Consider the following 27924-nt stretch of genomic DNA (forward strand, 5'->3'; position numbering starts at 1 on the left):
ACATTCACAGCGTGGCCAGGGATATTGCCTCCATCAATGGTGTCGATCTTCTGAAGATCCGGAACATTCTTTTGGAGAAATGGTTGTGCCAAACAGGGCAGTCTAATGGCAAGGTGTGTAAAATATATCAGACACACTGCAAATTCTGCAAGGTCTTTTGAGAGACCAACACATTTATTGCTATAGTAGTAGAGCAAATTCCGACTATAGCTTGATTAAATCTACACATGTAAACATTCTTTGTATGAGGATGCATTATTGAACTAGACTTAAATTCATACCTTCTTTTTCTGTAGGACATAAATCAGCAGGACTATGTAACTGATATAAATGATGACCCTGATCTCATGAGGTACTAATACAAAATACAAAAAGATTTTTCTGTAACATGGTTAGATGTCTTATTGAAGTCTTTATCTTTCCCCTGTTTCTTTTCCTCTCATTCTCTTTATACTGCAGAGTTGTTTATTTGCTGCAGATGCACCCCATGGATATAAGTGCTCGTTTGCTCAGTCCCATCCTGACAGCTCAAACGTGGGTAAGTAGGACTTTTCACCCTCAACAGAAACCTGGGCATCAGGCCCTGTTTATACTAGTGCGTTTTCCTTTTAACATGCCGTTTTAAAAATGAAAACAATCCTCGTCCATACTGGCGTTTCCACTGCAGAAAAGACCTCCTTCCACACTATACCCCCGAAAACGCATGTCACATGACCATTCATGCACACTGGGCATGCGCGTACAAGTGTAAACAGTTGCCGATTACTCTAATAATAGCTTGCCTCTTGCACATGTAGGCGGCTGCAGTAATATAAAATGCAGAGTTTAACTGCACAACTGCTGCTAAAAAGGTCAGCAAAGTTTGCAGTTCCGTCTCCATGTTATGGGCTGGTATGTTACAGAGCTGTTAAGAGCGACGGCTCTGGCCTGTTATTGTCATGTTCCGGTAGCGTAATGGTCATAGGATAGGGGCTTGACGAGTCAGGGAAGGATACGCAGTGATCCAGAAGACCCAATCACAGAGCGAATGACTTGTTGTTTTGTGTTAACTAGCACCAAATCATTGTTATAATATGGTAAAAACAAACATTTAAATTTTTCATTTTCATTTTGATTGGAATTGAATTTATTCCATGTAATATAAGACGTGGGAATAGATGGAAACATTTACATTGTTATACTTTTTGGATTTATACACTTAAGGGTACGAAGTTAACTTTCTTGTAGTAATTATCATTATTATCTATTGTTGATGGATTATTACAATGTTTACTTTATGAAGTTTATATCATATGTTGAAACTGTTTATACGAGTGCATGTTTTATCTTCATCTTTTTGAATGAGCACTGGAATTACTAATAGTGTTTGTATGGTAGAACACTGATCGCATTATAACATCCCTGCTGAAAAGATCAGCACAGCATAGAAGTGTTTTGGATGCTGGTCTGTTGCATGGGATGCTGGCGTTCCCACCAGGCTTATGAACTAGCTTAACCATTTTCCTTGTTCATCCAGCATCACCAGAAAGGCCATAATGGTTGACCAGAACTTTAGCATAAAAAAGAAAAGTAAAAAATGTAACTTAAAAAATTCAGTAGCGACATTAAATTGTACATATTGAACTTAAATTTACAGCTAAAAAAACACTCTTTTTTAAAATTTATTTATGAACTGATACACCAACTATTCGTACCTTTTGTACTGACAACCATCATAAAAACACAGGTGATTAAGAGAAATCCGTATGATAAATCAAAGTTCATCATAAGTATCTTCTCCACAAGCTGAGGTAAATACTAATATATAAATGGTTGTATGGTGTCATACATACAAACAAACAAACAAACAAACAAACACATCATGGTAACACACATGACACTAAAATAATGCAATAAACATTCATTTAACATAAAAAATATAACATAAATCATGTATATAACTGATAACAAAGAAAACGAAAGAAACAATTATTCAAATAAAAAAATTACAAACAATCAAATGTTAAATGTCTCAGAGAATTCTGGGAATATCACTTTATCAGTTTTTCACTGTAATTTATATGATGACTTTTTTTGTAAAATTACTAGGGGTGTGACGAGATCTTCTGCCATGAGATCTCGCGATATTAAAATGTGAAGATTTCTCGTCAAGGTGAAAATGCTCTATGACAGAGCATGAGGGTGAAATACACAGAGAAAATGCCACCGATACATTTACATCACATTACGTTTCCCACCGTGGCACTGCCTCCACTTTCGTTTAGCTTTTTTATAGAAATAAAAAACATTTAATTCAGTTGGATAACAGTCGTTTCAATTGTAAACGTCTGCTCTGCTCATCCAGCACGAGCTGCAGAGTCACACACAGTGCAGCAGGAATCACAGTTCACTGATCACGCAACGAGAGTACGGCGAGATGACTGACAGGGAAGACCATGGTGGAGGATTCGTTGTGCAACAGAGACTAATAAATGTCTTATCTTGTAGAATGCACAGTCAGGACCGCCACACACAGAGTACGTGCGATCGTGAATTCGAGTAAAGTAAAACGTGAGCTCCCTGATGCACCCAAATTAGGCTAGATACGATAGCCTGTCTCCCAATATCAAACCTATCTTAGGCTGGACTGTGTAGTTGTAACCACTTCTTAGCTCTGGTCTTTGTTTTGGTCTCTGTTTGCACATTGAATATTGAGAGAGTACTTTGATTATGGTTAAACTTGTGATTAAGATTGAAATCGTGATTTAGACTAAGAAAAAAACATATTTATTTTTGTTATTTATACTGTTTTTATTTCTGTTCAATTTGTGGAAAGGAGTTCAATAAAGAGGTCACACACAGCCTCAATCAGAAGTTCTAGAAGCTCATAATTCATGTATAGTCAGGTCTGAAGAGACTCATGTGAAATCATACAGGAGAGAAGCCAGTCAGTTGAGTTTGTGGCAAAAACTTTTAAAGTGCTTGTATATTGTTGTCTTTCAATGCATATGATAATTCATACTCAGAAAGTAGAACTGAAATTACATTTATTTACAAGATGATTAGTTAAAACATTTCAAAATGCACCTGCAGACTATTTTTCCAGTCATGAATTTTGTCATTAAGAATTTCTCGTTCTCGTGAACCCAATCTCGTGTCTCGTCTCATCTCGTGAGCTAAGTGTCTCGTCACACCCCTAAAAATTACATTAAAGCTTCTGTTAGATCTATAAATATAAAATAGTAAAAAGTTATAGAACTTACCATTAACCAATTAGCGTTTTTACTGACTTTTACCGTTAAAAATTACAATTATTCTTTTACTAAAGTTTAACTAAACTTAAAAAATTATATTAAAATAAAGCAAACTTGAAGATGCAAAACAGTATCTTGTTCACCAAGATGACTTTATCTCAGGCATGCATTAGATAAGGTTTTGTCAGATTGCAAGAGTTACTTCTGATAATGTTTGAAGCATCATTTAGAATGTGTTGAAAATAAAGAAATCAGTGATGTGTTACACATTATACACCATAGTTTTCCAGCAAAATGAATGTTTATACTGTTATAATTGTTTCTTACTTACCTTATAAAGTAATTAGTGGCATATTTGTTGGCAGAGAAAGTAAAGGTCTGACATGGTTAACATTTGTTCATCTTTTCAGCCCCTGGGAGGATCGGGCCTTCGTCTGACCTTTGAACATCGTAGCCGTGCTTTGATCTGTCTCACTCACTTAGCAGATGCTAACACTTTGGAGGCACTTTCCAACCGGCCTAGTAGCAAAATCAAGTGAGCAGCATCTAGAATATACTATTAAATTAAATTCTTTCAGTTGTTTGCGTGCACTTTTAATAAGAATAGAACTGTAACCATTTTATATGTCCAAGTGTTAATGTGTTGTTAATGCAAGTGTTAATGCATTTTGTTTTAATCAAGATTGATGAATTTGCTGCATTAATGACCATATATTGTTGTTTTCACAGATATTATTTGAAGTGTTACATGTACCTTGCCCAGATGGAAGCCCTGAACATTCCCTATACCTTGGAAATGTTCATCAGCAGCCCAAAAGAAGGCATGATCAAGGGTTTATGGAAGAACCACAACAACGAACCTCAGGTAGATATTGCAACTAAAATTGAACCCCTTCATTTCAACAGACAAGTTCTGTCAGTTCTTACTACAGTTTTGAAAAAAAGTTTAGTATGATGAGGAGTGGTGGGGGAATTGAACATTTTGAAATCAGTAAGATTTCTTTTGTTAGTTTGTCTTTTTTTTTTGGTTCTTTTTTAGGAAATTAATACTTCTATTCAGCAGGGATGCAATTAGACATTTATAATGTTACAAAAGATTTATATTCCAAATAGATGTTGTTTTTATAACTTTCTATTTACCAAAGAACTCTGGAAAAAATTAATTGAAGTTTTCAACATTGATTATATAAATATTAGGGGTGACCCCGAATAGTCGAAGATTCGATGCTTCGATAGGAGAAGCCTGATTCGACTACCGATCTCACGGTCGAATCTTCGCAGAGGTGTTATGAAACGAGGATCATGCCACTTTGGCTATATGAGGGCGCTCAATGTCTGATTTCACATAGAACTAGCTTTCATGTCAATACGTTAACATTCAGCCTATTATGATAATGCTGTAGGCCTATATAAAAATGTGCAAAGAAAGAAGCTTTTAATAAATATTTTTTAACGTGCGTGAATAAATCCAAACACCCCGTGACAGATTTAAGTTTCACTTTCAATCCGTGACCGACAGAGGAGCGTCTTCGCGGCAAGGATTTAAATCTTTAACAATGTCTGGGATAAGAAAATCTAAAGTGTGGATGTACACCATCAGAAAGGATATTCTCCAAGGCTGGATTTAGCATCAGGAAAATCTGAAAGTGATCGCACTTCTGCTGGCCAACGTTAACATGTTTCACGCATAGACGTTAGAATGTATTTTATCCGCGCGCACAATTTGAAAAGACTCCAACGGACAGACAGAGTGAAAGACTTTAAGGATTTGTTCTCTCGATCAGGTACAAGTGATTTCAAAACTTTTCAGCCGGTTCTAATTTTATTTTTGGATGCTGTGAAAATTTTTAGCTAAAAAGACTGCCTCTCCAGTTTAGCATTTATTGTTGTTTCTGCAGTTAAAAAGACAAAGTTGAAAATTCTGGCTACTATCGTTATTTTAATAATTTATTTATTTTTATTTTATTTATTAATCTGTCAGGGTTATCTAATCTAACTATTTGTGGCTTGTGTTTTGAATATATGTTCCCCTGCACTTTAGGCATTTTGCACACATTTGCTCCTCATCTTGTGACTTGATTCTGATTTATTTCGTTTTGTATTTTTATTTATTAGAAAGGTATATTCTGTTCTAATTTAATTTAGTAAATTAATTGTTTATTTTTTCGGTGCATCGATGTTGTGCTGTAGGCTGGCCTGCTCGCACAGGTCATTTAGCCGATTTAATTTGATTTGCATGTGAAATGCAAATCTGCAGTGTGGCCTTTCTGGAGTTATTTATGTTATTTCTTAGTTTTATTGATCAAAAATGTTTTTATACATTTTCTTCTATATCTTTGTGCGATTTTCTGTACATCGCGGCTTTGAAACGTTAAAGCCCCGCCCCCAGCCCCACCCCCACCCCCATAAACATGATTCGACTATTAGTCGACTATAGGCAAGACATGACGATTCTGATTCGACTATGAAAATCCATAGTCGGGGACAGCCCTAATAAATATAATAATTTTTTTTAGCACTAAAATACATTTAAATAGAAATCACATTTGGAAATCAGACTGAATGTTCGTCTTGATGTGAACAGGCCTTAAGGCAATGCTGTGCTTGAGCATTTAAAGATGAAGTGTGTAATTTTTTCTGTTTTATATACTTTCTCCTATCCAATTTAATGAGCAGAGAAAACTGTTAGGAATCCATTTATAGTTTGAGGAACACTGTGGCATTGCTCTTTTTGAGTGTTGTTGGACCCATTGTAAAGCATGTAAACACTAAAAAATATATAAATATCAGTTAAAGCTTTATGTATGTGTTTTATGTATATCTTTATTGTCATGCAGACTATCTCACAATTCCACTAAAGCATAATCTGCAAACATTTTTCATTCTTTTTTTGCAGGCTGTCCGTCTTGTGGCAGATCTTTGTTTGGAGTATGAGGTTTATGACTTGCAGCTGTGGAACAGTGTCTTGCAAAAACTTGTGTCGTTCAATATGGTAAGTCACATGTACATTACTATCCTATCCTTTTAAAGCAGTTGCAGTCATTAGTTAGAGTCATTTTGTGTACTTGTGCACAAACACTGCATCCTGAAACAATGGCGATGATATTTTTGATATTGGAAAAACCCACGAAAATTGTGCATGTGAACTATGAATCCTGTCTTTTTTTTAGACCATTAGTCATGCTTTTTACTGCGTTTGAACAGTGTACCTAAAGCTGGCTGATTCATGTGATGTTTGTTTAGCTGGACGGTACATTGCTGCCTCCTTGTGTTCATTGTTGTTGTAAATTTCAGAAAATGTTTCTTCTTTTTCTTCTGTAGACAAGCTACTTGCAGAAGGTTCTTGAAGCTCTCATTGCAGTGCCCAGCCTTTTAGAGGTGATCATTTTCCTAACCTTTGTTTTTATTTAGATCAGGGGTGTCAGACTCATTTCAGGGCAAGGGCCAAACTAAAATATTATTTCTTGTGGGCCACAACATGCTCAACACAATGACAATAGAACAAGATTTAAATGCAAAAGACAGCATATTGTATTAATGTTAATGGAATCTATATTTTATCAGTTGCCGTGTAAAGAGGTCACGAGTGTAAAATGGTCCTTCGTCTTGTTATAAGTCTTGCAGCAGCATTTTGCGCAAACTGTAAGCGAGATAGAGAGAACTGACTAATGCCATGCAGTATTCCAGACAGAATGAAGTAAAAGCATGTATAGCATCTTTAAAGGGATACTCCACTTTAAAATGAAAATTCTGTCATCATATACTCACCCTCATGTTGTTTCAAACCTGTATGAATTTCTTTCTTCTGCTGAACAGAAAGGAAGTTATTTAGAAGAATGTCAGTAACCAGACAGTTTCTGGTCTCATTGACTTCCATAGTAGGAAAAAAATATACTATGGAAGTCAATGAGACCAGAAACTGTCTGGTTACTGGGATTGAAACAACGTGAGGGTGAGTATATGATGACAGAATTTTCATTTTAAAGTGGAGTCCCTTTAACATTAGATTGCCCTGAAAGCCAACGCCCTTCCTGAGACATATGCTCTACCCAATAAATATACAGTACAGGCCAAAAGTTTGGACACATTACTGTTTTTAATGTTTTTGAAAGAAGTTTCTTCTGCTCATCAAGCCTGCATTTATTTTATCAATTTATATTGTGATATATTATTACAATTTAAAATAATTGGTTTTCAATTCATTATACTTTAAATTATCATTTATTTCTGTGATGCAAAGCTGAATAAAAAAAAAAAAAAGATGTGGAAGCGCAGAGTACCGTATCCTCTACAATGAGCCGTAACTTCTAGTACTTGCATCGCTTCAGAACCCGTTTCACAATGCGTTTATTTTTTACCTCAAGCCACATACTTTATCATATTAAGATTTTTACCCATTTATAGCAGAGGGCCTTAAATTTAAGTCCTAAAGAAAACACCCTTTTAATGTGAAATATTTCAATCAGAAGGCTAAATCCCAGTTTAGAAAAGGGCCTTTATTCCTAAATTATCACAGTTTTTTATGTAAAAACAACATTATAATTGCACATCAGGAAAGATGAAATAGAAATTGCTGGATTGGGCTCCTCCATGGGGTAGGGTCTTTGACACTTCTGATTTAGGTCAATTTAAAGGAGAACTCCGGTCAATTTTAACATTGAGCTAATTTTTTTTGTAAATTTGGAGTGCTGTCAGTACAGAGAACAACGACAAAAATCGGTGTTGCCTACACCGTGTTATCCTCTTTTTAAAATGTGCACCCTGTTGACTTCAATGGGGCACGTTTTAAATCTGCTTTTAGCCTCTTAACATCCTTGATGTGTCATTACAAGTGCCCAGCCATTGTGAGTGATTCCTTTAGAGTTAACACGGGTGAATCTGACTGCAGTAGATATGAAAGATATGAATAAAAATGAAGTTAGTTCAGCCAGCGCACATACCTGTATTCTCTTCTTGTTTTCGGTCGAAGTCCACAGTAGTCGATTGTCGAGTTCACGCGCGTGATCATAGATACTAAACCTATGCGCGTGAACTTGACAATTGACTACTGTGGACTTCGACCGAAAACAAGAAGAGAATACAGGTATGTGCGCTGGCTGAATTAACTTCATTTTTATTCATATCTTTCATATCTACTGCAGTCAGATTCACCCGTGTTAACTCTAAAGGAATCACTCACAATGGCTGGGCACTTGTAATGACACATCAAGGATGTTAAGAGGCTAAAAGCAGATTTAAAACGTGCCCCATTGAAGTCAACAGGGTGCAAATTTTAAAAAGAGGATAACACGGTGTAGGCAACACCGATTTTTGTCGTTGTTCTCTGTACTGACAGCACTCCAAATTTACAAAGAAATTTGCTCAATGTTAAAATTGACCGGAGTTCTCCTTTAACACGAAACTGCCAAGATTTGTATTTATTTATTTGATTTGTTTTTAATATTATTTTCCTGCAGGGGCAAAGTCTTTCCAGGATATGGCGAAGTGTGATTCAAGCCCCTTTCTTAACAGGTAAAAATGGAAATACTTAGAAGTTTCTCTGTAATGTTGCATATACATTTTTATTATTTAAATGCTTTTCACTGTTTGTCTGTTTGATTATTTTACAGCCTCTCTTCCTCTCAGCCCTCGACAGCATGACGTTATGTATCAGACATTTGTCCTGCTTCTAAAGTAAGTCTTTAGTCAAAGGGTCTGTTTGATCAAAACAGAAAGTATGAGTATAGGGTGGGTCTAATGTATTGTAAGCAATTCGGTTGTTAAGTCGTGACGTAACCACTCTCCGATAATACTCTTTCCGGGTCCAAAGTCCAGGTCCTCTCTACCTACCTACCGCTTTCGCTAGTGTTTTGGTTATTATTGAGTGTTTTTACAATGCCGCAGTGCTGTGTCCCGTGTCCCGAGCTAACTCACTTCAACCTCGTAAATCTTCTTTTTCATTGATGCCTGGACTCTACCCTTAATTATGCCACCTGAGTGACGAGCTACACTAACCACTCTGTTGGTGTTAAAGGAATTTAAACCCTTTTTGACCGCCAAGGGTGCCTCACTAAGAAGGACGTGATCGTAAATAAATTTACAGGTTCCACCATTGTTATTTCTGGACGAGAGGAGCGCTTGGACCCGGAAAAGGCTAAACGTCACGCGTGACGTCAGACTTAACAATCGGATAGCTTATTAGTGAAGTTGTTTACAAAAAAGTTATTGTTAAGGTAGGTTTATCACTGAAAATTGTATTGTTCTTTGTCTACTCTTATTGTAATAACTGAACACAATGGCAACAGCTTTCTGTTTCAGAATGGCAGTCGTTGTCATTGTTGTCGTTGTCATCCAGTTTGAAATGTTGACTACAAAAACAGAGTTTTTTCAGATTTTTAGTCGCAGACTTTCACCTTATTTACGATTCTTTTCTGCCATTACCCACTGCCTACAACACACTGGATCCTTAACTGGAAACTGAAAATAAGACAAGAAAGGAGAAAAGAGCCACATATAGAAATATTTTGGATTAGGCTAATTTCACGTTGCTATAAGGTGCCGTTCACATAGCGTGTTTTTTTTGCGTGCAAATTAGTTGTTTCAAATGTAGGCGAAACCAACTACATTGCATGCTCATAATAGAAGCGGCGTGCTCGTTTTTCCAGGCACGCCTTTGTTCGTGGTTGCATGGCAACGACCGACGCCATGGGAGAGCAAGCGCTTGTGGAAAGAAGGAGAAAGCGGTGCGAACAGCGCTCTCCATGATGACGAGGAAGTAGGGTGACCAGACGCCAGTCCCGAAATCTAAGCTGTTGTCCCGAATTCCGAATCCGGCCTAATTGTCCCGAAAATTATACTAAAGCAAAATCTTGAGTAGTTATTGTCTGATAAAACATTAAAAACTGTCCGTGGAGGTTGAGTCGTCCTGCAGCCAGCCCCCGCCGGCTGCTCATTGGCTGCAGCATCTTTTTTGTTTCTTTTTTTTAAGTTCTGCAAAGATACCGTAGGCGCGAATTTAGATGCGCATTGATAAGCTCATTTTCATTCATTGGTATCGTTGACATGGCTGGTGTCCGAACACCGTCCCGAATTTCAGCCAATCTCATCTGGTCACCCTACGAGGAAGTATCAGCAAAGAATTTATTTATTTCTAGCCCTTGCATTAGCTTTACTACTAGATATGTTTATGGAGATGAGAAATAAAAAGCCACCCTGTACAGCTATGATCAGCTGTTCGGCCAAGCTTTCGATGTTGTTACAGAAAGGCCGAAGCTGATCGGTTGGTTTTTGTCACATGACCTGTGGAGATGAGATGTCGAGATTTTCATCTCGCCGCGGCATAGCCTACATTTGAAAAAATGAATTTGCCCACACGCAAAAAACGCGATATGTGAACGGCCCCTAAAGTGGTATCGGGTGCGGTTGTATCGGAGTAGTTTTACAAGCACAGTATCGGACTGACACCCAAATACTGGTATCAGTATCGGTGCATCCTTATTTATGTCATTAATATCAGTCCATCAGAAAAGCAGCTCTAGGCTTATTCTTGGCTGGATAACTCTTAAAAGGTTTAAAAAGCCCTTTTAAAATTAAAGATGAACACAGTTTTGGATTACAAAGTACAGTCAAGACAAATAAAACACGTTTTATCTCCTGTATAGTTTGGTAACACTACAGTAAGATACCATTCATTAACATTACTTAATGCGTTATCTAACATCAACACATTGAGTGAACAATATATTTTTACAACATTAATTAATGTTTGTGAATGTTATTTAATACAAACACTTGATTTGTGCATGTTTGTTCACTTCATTCATTGTGCATTAAATAATGTTAACAGATAAAACTTTTGATTTTAAAAATGTATTAGTACATTTTTAAATGAATCCCAAGTAATGTAATTGCTACTGTATATAACTATTGTTTATTGTTAGGTCATTTTATCTAATGTTATCTAACAAATAGAATCTTATTGTAGAGTGTTTTTAATACTACAGTTTCCATCTTTGTAACTGTGATATACACTTTAATATATGTAAATTTAATCTAAATTAAGCTTTGGTACCGAGAACCGTGGATTTTCACAGGTGTTGGTACCGAATACTGAAATTTTGGTACCGTGACAACACTACATTAGAAAATAAGTTCAAAGAAATGATTCAAATATAATTGCTAAACAAGCCATTCTCTTATTTTTTAATTTTTCAGAAGTGCATACTCTTCCTGCCACTGCACAGAGTACTTTGACAACATTGTCCCGCTACTTAATTCAATTGTATCTGTGATTTGATTATTTGTTTCTGCTGTGTCTTCAATATTTACTCAATAAGGAGAGCCTAAAGGGACGGTGGTGGAAAAAATATGGGATGGGAGGAAAAAAGTTTTTTCAAAGCTTCTGTATTGTCTCGCAAAACTTTTGCATTCTCTCGCAAAGATTTTGTTCTCTTGCAAAACTTGTTGTGAGTTCAGACAAACACTTCCTGTTTAATGTCCCGCTGGCGATGTTTCAGACAACTCTTTACATTAACAATGGAGTGGTTCGTCGAGTTTTATTTTGAACTTGGATTAAAGCATAGAGAAATCCAGTCAGTGCTTAGTTCAAGGAGTTACTTCCCAGGTCAATAACTTGTGAGCTAATCGTTGTTAAAACACAAATGACACCTCTTTCCAATCATAGTATTGCAGACAACGAGCTACAACCTAATTTTCCTCAAAATGAGCTTTATAATATAAATTGATCTCTAAGCAGTTGGCTGAGAGTCAAGTCTGAAGGTACCGTTTGTAAAGTGCAAAAACCGAAAAGCACTAAGCACTGACTGGATTTATTTATTTATAGACTATGAAACGCTCCATTGCTTATGTGTGGAGTTGTCTGAAACACTGCCAGCGGGACATTAAACAGGAAGTGTTTTTCCGAATTCACAAGATTTGCGAGAGAACGCAAAAGTTTGCGAGAAAAGGCAAATATTCGTAGCCAGAGAGCGCAAAGTTTTCGGGGGAACGCAAATGTTTTGCAAGAGAACGCAAAGAACCCAATTTTTTCCACCACCATGTTCATTTAGGGGCTCCGTAACGCAAAGATGACCATTTCTCATTTTTCTTCTTTCTTTTTTTTTTAGATGTCCATTTTTATTCACTTTGGATCTGGTTGCCATTGCCAAGCGGTTTTCTCAGTTCAGTCTACAGGCCTTCTCTTTGGGCACACTCTTGCTCATACCTTGTGTCAAAAAGAAGGAACCACAGATTCAAGTAGGTTCACAATTCATAACAATAAGAGGGATCATAACATTTGATTTTGTTTTTTCAATTGTGTTGATACTATTTTTACAAGCAAATGGTAAATATCTCGTCTTTTATGAGAAAACGCTTCCCTGCCATTGATGAGATTTTAGGGCTTTCCCTGTAGGGGAAAGGGGCGCTATTACACATCTCCTGAACGGGTACAGTATCTCCAGATCAAAACACAGGCAAAGAAGCAGAAACAAGCGGCCTCATATGTAAGCACATGCATGCATGTATGCTGACGGCTGCATGAGACAGCTCAAATGAACTGGAACTGGAAATGATTTTGTGTTGATAGGGGGCAGACATTATAAGTTTTTACTTCTTTCTGCTCCTTTTCATTCATGTTAAATGCTGTTGTTGCTTTTGTTTTTAAATGAATGAAATAAATAAATAAAGAAAAATAATAAAAATAAAAATAATGCGATCATCAGAAATAAACAGCATATAAATCAAAGCGGCCTAATGTTAATGAGTGAAATGTCGACCCAGGACGGTTTGTGGTTAGGATTGTGAAGCTTTGGGAGTGTTGATAGACTCAATCCACTCCATCTTTGTTTTGATCATCATTCTGAATCCGATCTGGATGTAGTCTTTAAAAAAAAAAAAAAAAAAAACGTGATTTTCTCAGCTTTTTGCTCAATTTTGCTTTTTTATGAAACCCCTTCAAGTGTTGATAAAAAAGAATGCATGAAGCTAGAATAAAACTGTTTGTTTGTTTAAAAACAGAGGGTCTGTTCGTTCTTTTGATATTTTGCATGTTCAGATATGCATACAACAACATTTTCTGGGGGACATGAACATTTTGCGAAAATGGCCAAAACACTGGCGATTGCTGGCAAAAACAAATCGCTGGCAGGGAAAGAGTTAATTGAAACGTAATTGAAAATATGCTGAAATATGTTTGTTTTTTTTAAAGTGCGTTTTTGATTATCTGTTATGAGATTAGAATTAAAAGTTTTGAAAATGTACCATTTGCTTGAAAATAGTATCAAAGCATTTAAAAAAAAAAAAGTAAATTAAATTTTATGATGCTTTTTTTTAATAACATTTAGCATTTTCTGGAAGGTGTATGTAAACTTGACTTCGACTGTTGATTTATATATACACTCTTATCATTTCTGAAGTTCCATTAAGTACCAAAGACTTCATGTCAAGACAGATATGACTGCAAGTGAGTCAGATTTTGATTCAGTAACAGCTCTGACAGATTCACAGAGTTCATGTAGTGAAGCTTTTGTCAGACTGAATTTTGAAGGTTTCATTGAAAGTTCAGATATTTGCTTGTGAATCAGAATTTTGCTCAGTATATTTTCTTTCTTATTAAATTTAAAAGTGAATTATTAAAATAACTAAATATTCACTTTAAGTTGACAGCATATCTCATTTTCTGCCCACTATGTGATGTTAGATGTACAGTGTAAACCGTAAGAGAAACATTTATTTAACACTTTTCACAATATTGTTCCAAAGCAGTTTTATGGAGAATAATGCTTTACAACCCAAAAAGGCTCCTGAATGAAACCATAATAATATCATACCTTTTGTTTACCTTTGTTGTATGGAAAAGAGTTTCTTGGACATTTTGCACATACTGTATCTATTTTATGCTTTGCAAAATAAAAGTGCTAAGTTTTGTATACTATGAGGGAGGGCAAGTAAATAATTATACGTTTTTTTTTTCTTCCTTTAATTTTAATTACACAAACAGGCACAGGCACTTAGGATACAGTTAATATTGGGGTTTGGTTTAGGGTTAGTTGCTTGTAATTATGCATAATTTACTATTATTACTACTATAGTAAGTACATGTAACGTGTAACTATTGGCGCTTTTCCATTACCAGTACCAGCTCGCCTCGTCTCGGCTCGCTTTTCGCTCCGATTTCCATTGCAGATAGTACCTCCACAATAGTACCTGGTCGTCATAGCGACGCCGCAGGAAACTGCCGTGACTTAATCTTCTACGTGACACACACAGGACAATGGAGGAAATCGAGTGTACGCTGTTTTTGGATGTTTTTGTTTTTTATGTTTTTTATCCAGGATACTCCTTCTGGCGCGTGCAATGATGACGCAGTGAATAGTGACGATTCTCTCTGACCAATCAGCAGTCTGCCGTGTTTTCACGTCACATTTTAGTATCGCCTCAGCTCGCTCAGAACCTCGCTGGAGGTGATACGAAAAAAAGTACCTGGAAGCAGGTACAGGTACAACTTTTACACAGTGGAAAACCAAACAAAGGCGAGCCGAGGCAAGCTGGTACTGTGTAGTGGAAAAGCGCCATATGTCACCTTAAAATAAAGTAGGCCTATTGTGTTTTTAATTTTGAATGTACTGTATACAAGCTTTCCTGTTTCACTGATCTGTGATCTGAATAATGAGTTTGATTTTCAGTGTGTACTAAAACAATGTTTTGTGTGTTTTAAACAATAGAGCTTCCTGTTGTCCTGCAACCCGACCCTCATTCTGGATCAGATAGAGGAAAGCATGACCACTGGAGAGTTAGCCGGCATTCCTTCACAGGTTATTCCTTCTCTTATTGTTAAACAAATCTTTTCACAGTACTTCAGTTGTATATTTTAATTCATTTTTATTTGCTCTAGATTAGAGACACAGTGTTCACGTTCCTTTGTGAAAATGGCAAGTCCCAAACTTTGATGAAGACCAAACACTTCACTTATTTGAAGAGGCACTTGATCTCGAAGGGTCTCTCTAAACTAGTGCAGGAGCTGCTGAACTGCCTTATGGAGCAAAATGGGTTAGTTGATCCTACTTGAAATGTCATCCATTATTTTTTTCTGATTCAGTTCATGAGTTTGCTAAGTTAAACAGCATTTTTTTGTACTGTTGTTGTACTGGTGAAGCTGTTCTACATAACAGATTTACAAGGAATAATGTACAGTCACCCGGTCAGTATTGCAAAATAAACCTGAACAGAGTGATCGGGAAGTATTAATACAAACACTGCAACAATTAAAGGATTTGTTCGTTTACTCATTATTTACTCACCCCCATGTCATCCAAGATGTCCATGTCTTTCTTTCTTGAGTCGAAAAGAAATTAAGGTTTCTGAGGAAAACATTCCAGGATTTTTCTCTATATAGTGAACTTCAACGGGGAGCAACGCGTGACGTTGGCGGAAGTGCCGACCCCATGTTTACAAAGCAAAGGTGCAAAGACTGAGTCAAATGGCCTTTACAAAAAAAGGTAAAACAACGATGTCAGACAATTTTGAAGTTGGAGGAAAAAATGAGATGGAGTTTTTCACCCTACCCTACATTCCATGTGATCTTTCCAACGTGACCACGTGATGCGTGAAGTCGTGGACGTACATCGCAGAGCTAGTGGATAACAAGCATTTGTGCTTAAAAAGTATATAAACTTTAAACTATATAAAAAAAAATGCTATTTGGACCTTCAAACCGTTGATCCCCGTTGAAGTCCACTATATGGAGAAAAATCCTGTTATGTTTTCCTCAAAAACCTTAATTTCTTGAAGAAAGACATGGGGGTGAGTAAATTATAAGGACGTTTCAATTCTGGAGTGAACATATCCTTTAATACTGAAGTTCTCTGAGGTCAGAGAATTTATTTTTATTTATTTTTTTACTTACGAGGATCATTTGCTCCTCTAGAGTAACAATCTTTAGTATAATATTATTGATTTTAAGCATCCTCCTCCCCTTTGCTTTATACATTTCTTTGTAATAATCTTTAAATCAGGGGTCGCAACCAGTGGCACGTGGAGGGATAATCACTGGCATGTGAAAATAGCTAAAGAGGTGTATGTATTAAATTAAAATACATTCCCTTGAACTTGCATACAGACGTACTGCACATTTTGAGGTAATCATTACTTAGTCACAGAGCCTGTTTTAAGTTAGGAGCTATAACTACTATCAAAATGTGAGAGTTTAAAGCATGCAGTGTTTCTGACAAACTAAACACATTCTTCTGTGATTGAGTGCCATAGGTTGCCGACCCCTGCTTCAAATTAAGCTTTAATTTTACATTTACATTTCATCCTTTATGATAAGCTTTTTTCCCAACTGAGTAACAGTTATTTAGAAGTTAAACATTCACATGAAGAAACTGTTTAGGGAAAGTAACTACTTTCAATACATAATCACTATTTATATTTGATTTGATGTGTGTCAGTTTCATTTGTCTTTTTTTTGTTTTTGGTTTGAGTAGTAACAATCAAGATATAACATGTATAACACAAAAGATTCTGGTTCTTTGTAATATATAGGAATGCACCTATTATCTGGTCCAAGCAAATATAGCAAAACGAATTATCTGATAGAACTGCTACAGATTCTACTGCGGCCTAACAGTAATGGGATGTTAAAAAAGAGTGCCTTATATTTACAAGAATTTTTTTTATAAATTACAGTGACATTTAATTTTTTTAGGTCACAAAGACCTGCTGTTGTAAAAACCACTGCATTAATCACGGTCCCAGACCTGGGCAGTTTACACCTTACTGCATTACCCGCCCGCCACAGTAAGCAAAATATCTCTAAACTCTTAAAACTAGGGATGCACCGAAATGAAAATTCTGGGCCGAAACTGAAAATTCTGGATGCATTTGGCCGAAATTAATTTATTTCAATGTTTTGTATAATTGTATAATTATTATTAGACTTTTAAATTAAATGCAATAATTTTACTGAATCTGGATTTTAAAAAAACTACAAGCCAACAAAATGAAATAACCACACATTTATTTAAAGTGACACAAAAATTGGACAGAAAATAGCCGTATATTAAAATAATATTAAATATCAATATATTATTACAACAGAATCATATTTAATAGATAATTTTTTTTACCAATTATCAAAAAATAGTCCTACAAAGCTATTATTATCTTTATGTGAGTGGCTCAGGGAACGAGAGCACGGCTACAGCACAGTATCAGGCTATTGCAAACAGAAACAAATTTCATGTTGGCATGTTATTTGAGCGGACTTTGCTTTTCCGGTGAGCGTGATCGGTACATGAGTGGAGTGTTTGGGCTGTGAGCACACACACTGAACTGAGAGCGCAGCGCACACACAGAACGGAGAGCGCGGCGAACATACGGAACGGAAAAGCGGAGCCGCTTGCAAAGTTACAAAACATGCTGCGCGAGAGGGAAACCTGATCGCTGAACACGGAGGGCCGGCATATTTTCTGCCTTTTTCCCCCCCCCTCTTTTGGCCAAAAAACGAAAATGCCATTTTCAGTGACCAACATTTTGGTGCATCTTCTGTGGGGATGAGACAGTTGTACCAGTCGCACTGAGAAAATTCAAATGATCACAAACATGTAGAGTGTTGTTGGACAATCGTTCACATTAAACCAGGGCTCAACATTAAGGCTTGTCCGGGACAAGTGGATTTTTTTTGTAGGACAAGTGGAAGAGAAAATTAGTTGTCCCACTGGACAAGTTAAATTTCAAACAAAATAAAATGCCATGTTACTTCACGTTATGTGCCACTCATTACGTCATTTACGTCTATTTTAGAGATTTAATTTTACCGATTTGGTAAAACGATTTGAAACGAACACATTTTTTACACCAAGAGTCACCACTACCTCTGGTGATACACTGCACACCAGCGTGCAAAGTATTACTTTGTATTATGGAGTCTGGAGATCCTTATTTCTTGTTGAAGGGGAACTCTATTCTTGGGACACGTTCCTTTCTACTGTTTCAACTGAATTGTATTAATATTGATAGTGTTTGGATGCTTTCAGTGGTTTGTTCGAATTCTGCATTAGCAAAACACAAAAAAATAAATTATAAAATTATAAATCTTTACTCGGACAAGTGACTTTTGTGCATGGACAAGTGAAACATAAATGTACTTGTCCGAAGGACAAGTGCCTCAAAAAGTTAATGTCAAGCCCTGCATTAAACCATATAGATTTGTAGGTGAATTCCAGGTGATCTTAGCATCAGAAGAGAAGAGATGGGGAAAGAGGGGGTGATGAGGCGTGGTGTGTCTCGAATGGTGGTGTTACTTATGCAAGAGAGTGTTCAAATGTTAATTTCCTTTGTTTTCTCAGAGAGAGTAGCCCTCTCTTCCAGTTCTTCCAGTTTCTCCAGTCTTACACTGTTTTAACTGAAGCGTGCAGATTTTTTTATCCACTCTTGTTACTTGCGTAATTTCCAAAAATGTTTCTTCACAAGTAACTTGCAGTTTTATGTTTCAAACGCTAGAGGGCCAGAAGTTATATTGTGTAGCTTTAATGATGGAGGTATTTTTATTAGATAGGTGTTCCTTATCTTTATAAGTAAAACAAGTTCATTTGTGTTTCTAACACGAAGTTGAATAAAAGAATAGTTTCACTGAATCTTTCACTGTCCTTTTTTTCCTTTGAATAGTGAAGAAGAGGCCATTTCCTTTGCCCACGAATATCTGAAATACAGAGAGATGAAAGGAGGACAAACAGCACCTGTGAGCGACACCCTCTCGGATCCTGTCAGGGTAATTAAGCTTAAAATATTTGTAAAAAATTACATTTATTTGCTTTTTATTTGTAATGAATGTTTATTGTGGTTATATAAAATCTACTAAGGTTCTCGTTTAATTTTTGTTTTGTCCTTCAGGTATTTTTGGAAAAGGCACTGGAATCTAGGGGTGGTCAAACATCGGCGTAAGATAAAAAAAAATTATTATTTGTAATCTGTGGGCAGTAATACAGTAATTTCACTCTGACTGCAAGACTGCACAAGTAAAATGTTATCTGCTTGCATATTTGACATTGTATATTGTTACTTAATTGTATTTTAGTACTCATGTTTCGTGGATATAAACACCATTGTGTATGTAGACAGCTGATTTAAATAAAAATTACTATTACTTTTTTCGATAATATGGAAGTGTTTATGGAGCATTTTAAAAAAGGACCAAGATCATCCCCCGTCACGTATCGCTGCATGGCTGGTTTGGTCCAGAGCCTTTGAAAAACAGAATGCCGATAGACTACCATAGGAATTGAAGAATGCAGAAGTAATGCGTTGTTGGGCAACCAATAGTTCCAGCATTGAACCCCGTTCATTTCAGTGTTTCTCAAGCACACTTGCTGGTAGGTTGATGAAATTACTCAATTTTTGACATTCTTCAGGAATCTAGCCAGTAGTGGTATTTTACGATTTAGTTCATGTTTATCATTAGATACTAAATAGTTGTACTCTTATTAAAGTTAGCTGATGTGAGCAACAGTTACCATGGCAGTTGTTATAGAATACTGTGATGAATGTAAGATGCTCCACACGTTTATTGCTCCCTGTGACTAATAATTGTGAAAATTATTATTCCATTTAATTTCCCAGAAAAATGGCTTGTTATCTTTTGAGAATGTCAAAGAAAGATCTCATTCTCTTGATTCCAACCTTATCTGAAAGAAGCACATATTACACTGTTGCTGTAGTGAGACTTTGAACTTTAATCTATCACTTTTTTACTTGTGCATATAGAAATGTATACATCTTCCAGTAGACAGGGCAGGTCTAGTGAAGTGACGGAATTGCAGGCCGACTTTAATTGAATGAAAGAACTACAGTTTGTTTATTGGATTTACCAATTGTTTTTGGATGACATTTCATTTTGCTTTATTTTGGATAACAATTTTTTCCTCACTTTTAGGAGATGGTAGAGGAATCTCTAGTATGCAGTAAATCTCAAGTTCCAGCTGTTGAACAGATGGCATTTTCTTATGGCCGAGGCTACAAGCACAAAGTGAAAATAGTAGTTATTTAGCAAATATTAGTTCGATGCTATTAATGCAAATAGTGGCAGATACTATTTGCACCTCATTACATTTTTTTAGCTACATACAAACAGTATGCAACAATAACATTGTGTATATGATTATATTTATAAAATCATTATTTATTCTGCCTTCTCTCATTTTCCATATCAGTAAACACCTCTGACACATTTTTTGTTTTGTTTTGTTGGTTATGTTTTACTACTTTTCTTGTGATAAGTGACCATGAAAGTGATTTAATTTGTCACACTTTATATTAGGTGTCTTTAACTACTATGTACCTGCTTAAAAAAATAAGTGCAATGTATTTATTGTGTTCATGTTGTATTGCAAAAGACTTTTGGTGCTATAGAGGTGGTATACGGGCAGAGGTGGACAAAGTACACAACTTCCTTACTTGAGTGAAAGTACAGATACTACTGGTCAAATATTACTCCGTTGCAAGTAAAAGTTGTAAAGACTGATATTTACTTAAGTAAAAGTACAGAAGTACTTGTTTTTAAAAGTACTTAAGTATAAAAAGTAAATGGCAATGCATTGTTTTATTATTGTTGTATGTAATACTTACAGTACCTTATGCCTCTGAATCTATGCCTGCCCCTACCCTCATATCAATATCGAATTTATTTCTAGAACACAGTTACAGTAGTGGGATTGAATGTGAGATTGAATAAGTGCACTCAATAATGTCCACAATAGTTCCGGACACCCAAATGGCTGTTCCCTCAAATTTAAAGTTGTTGGGCTTTTAGTATGAATATGTTAGCCTTACTGCTATAAGCTAGTGTGCTCCAAAACAATGACAAAATTTGCATTTAGAAGCCCAAACCCAACATTGAAAATGAAAATCAGATTGATGTCAGAATCCAACATTGGACAGACATGGTATTGTGGTTGAAAATGAAAATCGTGTTGACATCAGAAACCAACATCTGTCGGGTTCTCATGTCAACCCAACTTTCATTTCCAACCAAAATGCAACCCCTGCAAACCAAAATCATCCCCTAACTGGCATTACTACTTTCTAGTCAAGTCAAGTCACCTTCATTTACAGTATATAGCGCTTTTAACAATAATGCATTGTTTCAAAGTAGCTTTACAGTGATTCTAGGAAATTACCATAACTGATTGTTTAGGCTTTACAACAGCTCTAGGATAAAGTTATTGTCCAGCTTAAGTTAGTTTTGATTGATTGATTGATTGATTGATTGATTGATTCACTTCAAGGACCTTGACAGAAATGTAGTCCGGTAAAAAGTGTAAAAAGTACGATATTTGTCTTTCAAATGTAGTGAAGTTAAAGTAAAATGTTTCCAGAAAAAATTATACTCAAGTAAAGTACAGATACTCAAAAAGTGTACTTAAGTACAGTACTCAAGTAAATGTACTTTGTCACTGTCCACCTCTGCATACGGGTAGGTTAGGGACAGGTTTGGTGGTATGGTTAGGTTTAAGGGTGGGTTAAGGTTTAAGGGAAGGCTATAATTATCGATGTACTATCATGTAATTATATGCTGGTGTTTATATATTTATGTATATATATATATATGTACTATATGTAAAAACATGTATGTACATAATAAATGCATTGTATCAAATGATAAATTGAAATGTTAGTACATAGTATTTAAAGACATCTAATATAAAATGTCATCAAATAATCTTACACTGTTAAAAAAAAAAATCGTATTGAGTTTGATGCAGATTAAACACGCAGTGGAACACACAGTCTCCATACACCACAGCTGAATCAATCTGGAAGTGTAAGCCGTTTATATATTCTGCATTTTGCACACACACAAAATATATATTTTTAAGACTGAAGCATTTCAATTATATGACAAAATTTTAACAAACCAATGTCTATTCACAGCCCTGTTGTGCATGGATAAATAAGGCTTTAAAAATTAAAGCCTTAAAAAAAAGTGACTAAAAGAGTCACTCTTCTCATAGCTTTTGCCAGCTCTGTCTAGCTTGGCATTTTCCTGGTCTGAGGATAAATCACTCATTATGAAATCAAGCTTAAACTGAAGGCCTGATATAACAGTAAATATGGTTTGGTTCAACACACCTGTTGATAAAAAAAAAAAAAAAAATCTTCTTTGTTTTGTTTTATTTTGTGACTTTGGAAGTAGCCTTTATTTTTTAAATAGGCCTACATTTTATCACTTTGATTATAAACTCTTATTTTCCTTATGAACTTTATGATAACTGATCAACCAGACCTGCTGGAACCCATATGTCTTCTAAATAGAAATAGAAGCTGAATTGTTACTGCAGATGGGGTGTACTGTATACTGTAGCGCGTATGACGCAAAGGTAGCACCTCTGCGATGATTTATCACTTTATATATGTGAACTCTTTTGACCAGATGTCAGCTTAAGCGTTATTAAAACGCGCATTATTACTCCTCCCACAGACAGCAATGCTGTAGTACGACTCAAACCGGCAAGCCTCGAAGCCAGAACAGGTTTTTCCTCCATGTCCTACTTAGCGTCGCAGTTAACACGCAAGAAAATCACCCTCACACAGCCACACTGGATTGTCTAAGGACGGATACTTTGGAGCATAACACGATACGATAGGGAACTGTTTGTTAACCATAAACCACGAGAGCACCATAAAGGATGAATTCAATACGACAGGTGCCTTCGCGGGTTAAAAGCAAGAGGACGGAAACGATGTTAGGAGGCGAGAGAGATCATTTCGAAAAACAGCAGGTATGGCAACCTATGTAGTTGATATCTTGTTACGATGCTAATGGTTAGCGTTCTTATGTGGAAACTGTGCTAGCAATGACTACATGCTACGACGTAATATGGTGCAACTTACACTCGAACCAGCAGAAGCCTACATTACTGTGGATGCACGGTTACAAACACAGCTTGCGTAGGCACTTTCTCATCTACACTATTGCAGTTATAGCGTATTTCCAGAAATGTCGGCCGTTAAAACATTCAAGTGTATTTCTTTATTTAAAGTGTTAAACTCAAACTTGCCGAAACGAAACAATAGGTTTTCAACAACTGGCAAGACCAGTTTATTTGACATAACGTCATCCGGGGACTCGTTGAACCTGTCCATACAAAATGATAAGAAGAACACAAATGTTCACCACGTGATATTAACATATGTTATTCTTTTGGCTATGATTATTAATTCGAGACTGCTTCCAGGATTATCTGACTGGACTATATGATTTGTGATGCTCATGTGCACTGTCAGAGTAAAAAATAAATGAGATGACGTAGACTGTATCAAAGTAAAACGATGTATTTATGCCATAGATTGTTTTTTACGGTTCCTTTAGATTTAGCAAACTACAGTCACATCTTTCTCTATTATTTGCCAAAAAAAATAATAATAAAAAATGCTGAGACATATTACTATACAATACAAATCACATCAATAATTAAATTGGGATAATATTGAACAGTACAGGCATGCATTTATGGGCTAATCTTGATTGAAAAGTTTAAATAGACAGACTGATAAAAACAAAAGATCTGAATGAACGCATGGTGGTGAATTGTGGTCTTATATTCCTAATTTGGAACTTTTCAAGGGAATTAAATAGAAACCTCTTAATCAAATAAGATCCAACTGAATAAAGAAAAAAAATAACTAGCCTATAGTTTTTTTTGGCATATTGAGAAGGAAAAGAATATATCTTCTGTTGAGGCCATTAAATATCAAACTCTTGATGTCACAAAAGTATGTACTATACTATACTATACCTTGTCAAGACACTTACAATAGACCTTAAAAAACCTAACCATATTTACTTGGGGTTAAGGGACACATACCAGACATAGATCTATGTCTGGTATGTGTCCCTTAACCCCAAGTAGGCCTAAATATGATTAGGTTTTTTAAGGTCTATTGTAATGTCTTGACAAGTTATTTCTGTTTAAGTATATGTCAATACCAATCTACAGTCAATTATAGCATTTCAGTGGTCACTTTCGCTAGTCATTAGCATTTTGAACAATTCCACCAAATAAAGCTACAATAAGTTGAATAATAGCCTATATTTCCGTCATGGAAGTAATTGTGTATGCTTCCAAGCAAATTATTGAATTAGAAATAAATAAATTAATGTTTACTGTGGTTTATCCATACATTTTGATATTTTAATTCAATGTTTCATGTTGATCTTACAATAGCAATGAGACTTTTCACATTACCTATTAAGTTGCTGTTAGAGGAGAGGGGCAGAATTTGTGTGATAAAGCATCATACATTTGGTTACTCTATATAAAAAAGGTGTCATTGTTAGACTGTAATTAGCGTAGATTTTAGTACTGGGTAATATTAAGTAACTGCATGTAGCCTACTAACTACAGGGTTAAGATTAGGGTTTGGTTTGGTTTAGGGTTAGTTGCGTGTAATTATGCATAATTTATAGTTATTATAGTAACGACATGTAACATATGTACAATGACACTGTAAAAGAAAGTGTTACCAAAAAAAGAAAGCATGTGATGTTGCATGATTAATGATGCAATGGCTGCATTTTTCCCTTTAGTTATGCAGGACCAAGAACCTGGTTTGGCTGGTTCTTCTTCCCTTTTGCTTTGTATTCCACACATAGTGTTGTTGCTGGTTGAAAATGGTGAGGATCAGTCAGTACTAAGTGACTTGAGATATCAGGTAATGGTTTGCATACTGTAAGTAGCTTGTCAACTAACTCTCATTAGAGTATTAGTAGACTTTTAGGTTAAGGTTAGGTGTCTGGGTAAATGGAATAAGTTGACATGTAGTTGACATATAAAGTTACTTATAGTCAGTAGGAGGTATTTTGGGTTAGCAGATTTTAGGTAGACAGTCTACTAATACTCTGGTAACTGAGATGTAGTCGCAAAGTGGACCATAGAAATAAAGTGTTACCCAGTTAATTAGTAGTTTTATGATAATTTCTTGCAAAAAAGAAAATCAAACCATGAAATATTTACAGAAATGTTATGTGCTTCCAGAAAGGTATGTAATTTAAAGGGATAGGTCACCCAAAATTATAACAACGAGTATAACTTGTTCTTCCATGTAGCACAAAAATAAATGTAATGCAGAATGTTGATGACTGCCAGCCTCAGTCACCCTCCACTTTCAGTGCAACTTTTGTCACTCTGTCTCTAAGGCCCAGTTGTTCAAAAGAAATGTAATCAGATTTTGGTTTTCGGACTGGCTCAAATCTTGAAAATGGGTTGTTCAAAAGAAAAAAAGTCTTCTGAAATTGGATTAGATCACGTAATCCAATCTTAGTTTTGATCTGGATCAAACCCCCAGTAAGAGTTGTTCAAAACTCTTTAGTAAGATTGGAACACTTTTGATCCCAAAAATCTGGATTATCCTGATCCCAGCAGAAGGATTCAGGATTAATTTAAGGCACAAAATGTAAAACTTGTTCAAAAATGGCAATGTTTGTATTTATGTAGTAAATGTACACATTTAAATATTTTGCACTTCATTTGTTTAAACATAGCTGTAGGCCATCTATTAAGCATTGTAGTAAAGTAAAGTTAAAACAATTGAGATTGTGTCCCCATAAAATTGTCCAGCTTTCAAAAATAATGATGAGATGAACCAGTCTGAGGTAGTTTCTAGCAATTGCACAGCTTATTACATGTATATATTTATTAATTTGGTGTGGGTCAGATGAGCGGCCTAACCGTTTAAAAGAAATTGCAAATAGATGGTGGTGTTTATATCATATGAAGGGATAGGCCTAGTTCACCCAAAAATGACAATTCTATCATCATTTACTCACCCATATGTGGTTCCAAACCTGTATGAGTTGAACACAAAAGATGTTTTAAAGAATGTCAGTAACCAAATAGTTGATGGTAGCCATTGACTTCCATAATATTTATTTCCCCCAATGGCTACTGTCAACATTCTTCAAAATATCTTCTTTTGTGCTAAACAGAAGAAAGAAACTCATACATGTAAGTAAATGAGCTAGTAGCCAACATTATGATATGTAGTCCCATTTAGAGCTCTGGAAATAGGGATTTGGTAAAGTTTGTATCTAGATCAGGGTGATCCGGTCCAGAATTTCTTTAAAAAAACAGCTCAAAAGTAATAAGAATTACCTGGATAGCAAAATATGACATTTCCGAATCAAAATCCAGATTAAAGTTTTTGAAAAACTGGGCCTAAATGAAAGAAAGTCATTGGAACAACATGAGAGTGTCAGACCTTTCATTTTTAATGGAACTGTTCATTTAAATGTTCACACAAAACGCCAGAAACGATCTCACACAAAAGCTCAATGTTCTTTTCTCACTGCCTGGTCAACTATGCCACATAGTTCTGTCTGTTTACTTTGCAGCCCTGTGTGTTTTGCGTCAGTCTGCTGTAAGCTCTCGCGTGAGTTGGGTCGCCCTGCATTGGCAAATGTTGCCAAGCAACCTATTGCCTTTGTGTTATCTCTCTGTAAAGCGAGTATGCAGAGGTGGTGAGTATATGTCAGCCTACCGTAGGGATGTCCTTGCATGAGTCAGTGTAGGTTGTGTCAGGACGGGCATCCGGCATAAAACATATGCCAAGTAAATATGTGAGTGATCCTCTGTGGTGACCTCTAGCGGGAGCTGACGAAAGTGTGAGAGAGAGAGAGATCGTAGGGATGTCCTTGCTTCAGGAGTGTGTATGCAGAGGAAGTTACCTTGAAAGAACAGAGTGTATTGTACACTGCTGACGCGCAGAGCTTTTGTTGGTAACCAGACTGTTGACTGTAGCCATTGACTTCCATAGTATTGTTTTTCCTACTATGAAACTCAATGGATAGCGTCAACTGTTTGATTACCAACATTCTTTAAAATATATTTTGTGTTCAAGAGAAGAAAGAAACTTATACAGGTTTGGAACAGCTTGAGGGTGAGAAAGTGATGACAGTTTTTGGGTGAGCTATCCCTTTAATATTGTAGCGGTTCTACTGAAGAGGATATTCACACACAAGCCCTAAAACATAAACCACAACTATGACAGCAAAAAATATGGTACAAGAGGCCAAACATATTACACGTTAGTAATATCACAACCGTTGGTTGTTTATGGTTGCCAAACAACATACTACATTAAAATAGATTGTACTCAGATGTGTGTGTGTCAGCATATTTTATAATGGCTTTGGATGTGGCTAATCAAACCAGAAATGAAAATGTATGAAAATCTGAAGTTGTCTGTCAGTATGTAATGTTTTACCAGTGTTCTTGTACCTCAGTTTCACACAGTCGTCCTTTCTTATTAAGTAGGTATAGAATGCCATTCTATTCACTGAGAGCAGGAAGGGCAAACTCAGTTCTGGCTCAGGTTTCCTTCAGTGTTGAGAGTTTAGCCGCCTCTATTTGGTGACACAAAAAGACAGTAGGCAAAATGAGAAGCATGTGAAACAAAGTCTTCCAGGGACAGTTTTTTTGCTCTGCTAATGGACAAATGGAGTTACATTTCATGCTCTGGAATTGTTGTATGTAAAACGTATGTCCATCTTTTCCATTTTAACGGTTTAATTAAATTAAAGAGGTCATGTATTTTAGCTTACCCTTTTACAAAGTCTTGATTTTTATTTTGTAGAATAGGTTTTCATACTTGAATGTTCAAAAAACACATTATTTTTCACATATTTTTCATTATTGCAGCACTTTTATTCCTAGACTGT

The 27924-nt window shown here is 35.9% G+C and overlaps 2 protein-coding genes across 6 annotated transcripts in view; both read left to right on the forward strand.

Moving 5' to 3' along the window:
* The window catches only part of kntc1 (kinetochore associated 1), a 56330-nt gene extending 35936 nt beyond the window's left edge, over positions 1 to 20394 (forward strand). For 4 of the 5 annotated variants that reach the window (XM_082170892.1, XM_082170888.1, XM_082170889.1 and 1 more), the window contains exons 47-61: positions 1 to 113; positions 297 to 352; positions 460 to 538; positions 3644 to 3768; positions 3963 to 4098; positions 6130 to 6225; positions 6555 to 6611; positions 8690 to 8744; positions 8843 to 8906; positions 12338 to 12467; positions 14936 to 15025; positions 15106 to 15260; positions 18879 to 18981; positions 19104 to 19150; positions 20143 to 20394. In XM_082170892.1, coding sequence (XP_082027018.1) covers positions 1 to 113; positions 297 to 352; positions 460 to 538; positions 3644 to 3768; positions 3963 to 4098; positions 6130 to 6225; positions 6555 to 6611; positions 8690 to 8744; positions 8843 to 8906; positions 12338 to 12467; positions 14936 to 15025; positions 15106 to 15260; positions 18879 to 18981; positions 19104 to 19150; positions 20143 to 20152 — 1316 coding nt within the window. In that variant the 3' untranslated portion in view covers positions 20153 to 20394. Of the gene's footprint in view, positions 114 to 296; positions 353 to 459; positions 539 to 3643; positions 3769 to 3962; positions 4099 to 6129; positions 6226 to 6554; positions 6612 to 8689; positions 8745 to 8842; positions 8907 to 12337; positions 12468 to 14935; positions 15026 to 15105; positions 15261 to 18878; positions 18982 to 19103; positions 19370 to 20142 lie in introns of those variants that run through there. The other variant, XM_082170891.1, reaches the window with a different exon arrangement.
* Positions 20395 to 22685: 2291 nt separating this feature from the next.
* The window catches only part of hip1rb (huntingtin interacting protein 1 related b), a 39045-nt gene continuing 33806 nt past the window's right edge, over positions 22686 to 27924 (forward strand). The window contains exon 1 of the mRNA XM_082170926.1: positions 22686 to 22987. Within this exon, the coding sequence (XP_082027052.1) occupies positions 22895 to 22987 (93 nt within the window). The 5' untranslated portion in view covers positions 22686 to 22894. The remainder of the gene's footprint in view (positions 22988 to 27924) is intronic.

The sequence above is a fragment of the Leuciscus leuciscus genome (assembly GCF_965113295.1).
Source record: "Leuciscus leuciscus genome assembly, chromosome: 5".
NCBI classification, from domain to species: domain Eukaryota; kingdom Metazoa; phylum Chordata; class Actinopteri; order Cypriniformes; family Leuciscidae; genus Leuciscus; species Leuciscus leuciscus.